We start from the raw sequence: 6000 nt of genomic DNA, 5'->3' as shown, positions 1-6000 counted from the left end.
TCTCCCATGAGCTGGAAAAAATCTCTTGGCACAATTATGGAACAACTATTTTCCCTTCACTGCTATCTTTTTTTTTTGAGACGGAGTCTCACAGTTGCCCAGGCTGGAGTGCAGTGGTGCAATCTAGGCTCACTGCAACCTCTGCCTCCTGGATTCAAGTGATTCTCCTGCCTCAGTCTCCCAGTAGCTGGGATTACAGGCACCTGCCACCATGCCCAGCTAATTTTTTTGAATTTTTAGTAGAGACGGGAATTTCACCATGTTGGCCAGGCTGGTCTCGAACCCCCGACCTCAAATGATTCGCCTGCCTCACCCTCCCAAAGTGCTGGGATTACAGGCCTGAGCCACTTGTGCCCAGCCCATTGCTATCTTAATGTTCAATATTGTGGGCTTGCAAAGAGGCGTGGAATGAAACAAATAGCAAAAACGTCTCCGCGTATCTGCCACTATTGGTGACTTTTCACTTGTATGTAAGCAATGGTGTGCACGCACACACACACGTAGCACACGCACACGTTTGTGTGTATATGTTATAAACACACATACAACCCATCTACCACTAAGTCCAATGTTTCACCAAATTATTTCATTTGTGCCTTTCACATAAGGAAAAAACAATTTATAGATTTGTCTCTATCTAAAATACAAACATCATTTTTTGAGATATTTAATAATTAACTTACTTTCTCCAGAGTAAAGGGTAAAATTTATTGTTTCTATACAATTTAAATAAGTGTTTTTCTTCTAACTGGAATGTGACAGTGTATTTAAATATATTTTCTTTTCTAAATCTCCAACTACCTTTTTCAATGACATTCTAAAGGAAGACTTACAAATAAAATTGATAATTTATTTCAGCTTTTAATATATTTTCTACTATAAAACCAAGCTGTCAAGACAGGAAAATATTACTAGCTTTGTTATTACAAAAACAATTGAGAATTTTTAATTCACAAAGGATGAAAACACAAGACATTAATCTCACTGTACATACAATACTACAATAAACTGATTAGCTGTAGAATAAAACAATTAAGACTTCACACATACACGCACACACACACACATACACACACATGTACCTTGAAACAAGAAACGCAGGACAATTTTAATCTTTGATATATGTTCATGAACACCACGAGCAAGAACATCACTGATTTGAGTCTAATTCTTTTCCTGGTATACAATCATTATATAAGCAAGATCTAAAGCATATTGTGTTATTAAGGACATCTTTAGGCAAATATAAACATCCTGATTTAGGGCTTTTCCTCCCCACCCAGAACAATCTGCTTTAGCTATCAAGTAATTTGGTTTGTTATCAATTTAACACGCTCACAACAACAAATACAGAATTTCTACCACAAAATTCAGGTGAGAGGTTTTCAGACAGATCATACAAAAAAATACTCGTTCCCAAGGAAGGCAATCTGTAAATTATAAATGCAACCCTAAGGAAAAAAAAAAAAAAAAAATCCTGGTCACAAATCACTCACTTTCAAATACTGATGGAGAAATAAAAAGTGTTATGTTGGGGGTGGAGAAATGTTGGCATGGAAGAGAGGAGAAAATGTATGAATGAGGAAAGTGTTATCTGCCACAGGAAATATTGGATTCAGTTGATTTTTAAAAATGAGGTATAAGAGTATGTCAGTAAATGCAAAAACAAAAAAATTAAAAAACAAAATGCACATTTCCAATGGAAAAATCTCTAAACCTCTTATAGTTTTATTAGACATTTCATGTACAGAAGTTAATCTAGAAAAATACATTTTAAAAATCTTCAACAGACCATGCTCCCTGTAACAAAACCTTCCAAACCCTGTGTTTTATTATACAAAGCAATCTACATTAGTAGGTAAAAAGAAATTCTCCAATTTAGCAATGTCATTTTCCATCCAACATCATCTAATTTACAGATGGGTTTCCACTATTCATACTGGAATTAGAATTCTGTAATAAATTTTTTCTAATGTTTTCTGTACATATTAAATAACCTAAAAGGTTCCTCTTGTAGTGCATGTGCCATTTAGCAAGTCTATTCAGTATTTTTCCAGTACCATTCTCATTACAGTGATTTGCCTGTAAATGTAATTAATATCTAAAAGTGCACACAGTTAACTTTCCCAAATAACGGCCTATTTCTGGAGGAAACCTAATATTCACAGAAAAGATTACCAATAACATGATTAGAAATGTAGGGTTAGAATGTACTCTGAGACTATACAACACAATTATATACACAAGCTAAAGGACATTAAGTCTTTAGCCTATATTTACATAAAATAATGTGTGTTTCCACAGGGTCATACCAAGAACTCAGTATGGTACTAGATATAATTAGGATTGTTAGCTACAATTCAGTATAGCAAGACAGCCCTAAAATGCCCTGAACTGACTTAAGCTAACTAAAACTCCAGTATATCACAGTGTTTTAAGTAATATTAGTGTGCTGCCCAAACAAGCAACTAAGATATCCAGTAAGGATGCTGTGTAACACAGTAAAAGACAGCAAGCCTTCATCAAGGGGTTATTTTGGGGTTATGATGAATTTTGGCACTTAAGACTGCCACTGCATGCAGAAACCCCGAAAAAGAAATACACAGGTTTCAAAATGGATATACTTCATTTTGTTTAAAATGCCCAAGAGCCTTTTCAACATAACTGATAGTAAGTATTTTGTTCTATCAAGTCATGAATCTTGAGAAGAAAGTCTACATTATCCAATTTCAGGGAAAAAATACAGTTTTCTTACCAAATTATCCAGTGTATATGACTGGTCAGAATTTTAAGTTTGATTTTTACTGAAATTCAGAGTATGAAACGCAAACATTCAGGATAAAATGAATTCATAACTACACGCAGTTATATAAACTTGCAACAAAGCAGCAAATATGAGGGCCTAACACACATCTTGACTCTCTCCTTCCCTTCTGATCCCTCAAAAAAAAAGTGCAAAATTAGAGTCACTGCTTGGTCCAAAAAATAAAATACATTGTGTATAAACATTTGAAATCTGATGGAATCCAGCTTCTATTCCACAGGTTGTCTTCAGTAAGAATCAGCGTCCGAAGATGGAACTCAGTTCCAGAAGAATTAATTCTACAATCTGATTTTGGTACACAGTATGAACTGCTATATTACCAGTCTCTTTTTCTGGTTTTAATAGAGTGGGACCAAAAACAATTGCTATACTCTGATAGGTCATTCGATTTTTCTCTCCATTTTCTACAACTCTGAAGGGAAAAAAAGAAGTTGTTAAAAGAGAAAATAAAAGAGAGGGAAAATTCTTCAGATGGTATTAAAAACCTAACTGTTTGCATTTTAAAAAGAGAAGTAATGCTCCTTTTCCTAAGGTGACGCATAAAACTATTTAACCAAGCAGAATTATGCCTAAATGCCATGTGAAGCTTTATTTTTCATAAACACAGTTGAAAGGTACAATTAAACTTTAAATGTGTGATATTTTAGCTTAGTTTTAAAAATAGAACATTTAAGTATGAGTTACAATTCAGGTAACAATGACTGATCCATTAAATTGATGGGAAAAAAATCTCATTAGGGTGTGGAGATTCAACTTTCTATTTTACTCATTTTATGTTATTTCTTTTTTAAAAAACCTCTCTAGCTGGGATTTTTTGTTTTAGTATTCTACTGTACTTTCTATCAGATGAAAGAACTCAGTTATTAAAGTAGGTATGTAGTAACTTAGAACCATGGTAGCTTTATTATAGGGTAACTTAATACACCTCAATTAATATCCAATCTCATCTTCATATTAACTTTAGCAACAATTTCTGAACACCTATGTGCTAAGCATTACATAAATACTTTACATACAATATCTACTTTATTGTATTCTTCATAGCAAATCATTTACCCATGACAGACTGATACTACAAGGAGCTGAGTAACTTTTTCAAGTTACAAAGACAGCAAGTAGCATAGCTGGGATCCAAACCTGGGTCTGAATGACCCTGGCCCCACAGGTCTTCCTGCTTCCCCTTGTGCTATACCACATCCCATGACTGGGCAGTCCTCCTACCTTCTGAGATGTCGGAAAAGAATCTGCATTGTATCTTGGTTTGGCTTTGGCAACTGTCTGATTAGGTCCTTAACAGCAGCGACTCGCTGTCTTGGTTCTTGCTCTGAAAAAAGATAATAACCAGATATTTTACAGCAAATTCTTATGAAACTGAAAGCAATGTCACAGTTTGGAAGCTGATATTTGGTAATACACAGTGACACCTGGTGGTCACATTTAAAATGTTTGGAGTAAAACAATCGAAAATATTTGCTTCAAGTAAGATAAAAAAATAGGGTAGCTTAATCTGTGCAAAGAATTTTCAATATCTAGAAAAAACTGAGTAGAATTACATACTTACTAATTGCATTAACAAAATCATTAAAATGATTAAATGTAAAAAGAGGTTCTGGTAATTCTCGAAAAAACATTTTGAGTGCTCCAGTAATGACATGAATATCTTCCCATTTACTGTCGTTCAAGTCCAACTTCTCATCTGAAAAACAGCAGGAATTGGACATTTTAAAAAATTACTTTAAGCTAGTTCAAAAACTTGTAAGTGATGCATTTGAATAAGAACAGGAAATATAATCTTACCGTGATTGACTGCAAACCTTAGTTTCTGGATCACTGCGAGGTTGCCACTTACTCTGTATATCCCATCAACATCCAAACCTAAGAGACAATAATAATTTGTGTGTGTTTAAAGTACGTGTTTGCCTCTTCTGAACATGTTTGCATGTGTCAGAATTCTCACTCATTAGCATTAGCCTAAAATCAAATGCGCAAATATTCTTCTTCTCTAAATGGCTTCTGGTAGATGCTTGGCAGGGGAGAGAGATGGAGATTCGCTCTGAATTCTGTTTAATAAACAGGAGTAATTCTACTCTGCTCATCATATAGACTGTGAATCAGCTCAAGGAAGTGGTTTCATTAATCTTAAAACACTAACAATTTCAAATACATTTCTGAAAATATCTGGGGATAATTCAAAATTAAAGGAAGCCAGCAGGTAAAATCGGCCCATGCATATTTTGCACACCATTTTACAATGTAAACGCACATATTGTAAAAACTTTATTGAAAGCATCTGTCATATTAAGTGTTTGTAATAAGTAAACTTAATATAATCACTAAACTAATGGTTCTATAAAAACAATACAAAATTTGCTATGATTTATTATTTTCTTTTATATATGAAACAGAATCATCTGAAATTCATACAATTAAGCCCCAAAATTTCAGGTATTCATTAAATGATAATAATATACAAATTCGAATGTACACTATTCATTTAGCTTCAAATTAAGACAATAGTGTGGCATCCCTATTGCCATGCTGACAAGAAGAGTCAATGGGACAAGAGACTGGCAGAAATTACAAATTGAATTACATATTTTAATTGTACAAAATTTTTTTATGATATAGAGATAAGTTAATGTGATTACAATCAATATACTACTAATTTATATAACTAGTATAAACATTATAGCTATGTTTAAATTAACCACAATAGAAATTAGTTTGTCATATTTTACAGAAAATGACATAAAAATTTTTATCTCATGAGACATTTGTGGTTGACCTAACAGTTTAAAATGTCATCTGATTTTTAGAACAGAAGAAACTTAATAAGTAAACATAATCTCCTCAGATCTTACACATTGTCAGATTATTTCTTAAAAATAAACTCAATTTCACAATCACTACCTTCTTCATTTTAAGCAAATGCTTAAATGAAATGGCTTCAAAGAAAAGCATATACTTAATTAACTGCGAGTACCAAGCATTCAATAGATGCCTGGAGAGGTACTAATTTGAAACAGGTGTAAACATGTGATTTTGTAAACAAAATTATTTTCTTAACCTCTTAGGACTATAGGGAACTTTTGGTTGCATCACTCAAAATCATAAAAATTCTGGGAATTTTGATGGCAAAACAAGAAGCTGGTTTGCTTAATGTAAAAAAAAAAAAA

At 33.2% G+C, this 6000-nt stretch overlaps 1 protein-coding gene across 7 annotated transcripts in view; it reads right to left on the bottom strand.

The window, feature by feature from the left end:
• Positions 1-1693: 1693 nt before the first annotated feature.
• ARHGAP12 (Rho GTPase activating protein 12) overlaps positions 1694-6000 on the bottom strand; it is a 125152-nt gene continuing 120845 nt past the window's right edge. For all 7 annotated transcript variants that reach the window (XM_033209943.1, XM_033209945.1, XM_033209946.1 and 4 more), the window contains 4 exons: positions 4622-4699; positions 4386-4520; positions 4046-4148; positions 1694-3236 (listed from right to left, as the gene is read on the bottom strand). In XM_033209943.1, coding sequence (XP_033065834.1) covers positions 3062-3236; positions 4046-4148; positions 4386-4520; positions 4622-4699 — 491 coding nt within the window. In that variant the 3' untranslated portion in view covers positions 1694-3061. The remainder of the gene's footprint in view (positions 3237-4045; positions 4149-4385; positions 4521-4621; positions 4700-6000) is intronic.

This window comes from Trachypithecus francoisi, unplaced genomic scaffold, assembly GCF_009764315.1.
Source record: "Trachypithecus francoisi isolate TF-2019V2 unplaced genomic scaffold, Tfra_2.0 Lachesis_group9, whole genome shotgun sequence".
Classification (NCBI taxonomy): Eukaryota; Metazoa; Chordata; class Mammalia; order Primates; family Cercopithecidae; genus Trachypithecus; species Trachypithecus francoisi.
The sequence above is the reverse complement of the archived record's forward strand: the minus strand, read 5'-3'. Positions and strand labels throughout refer to the sequence as shown.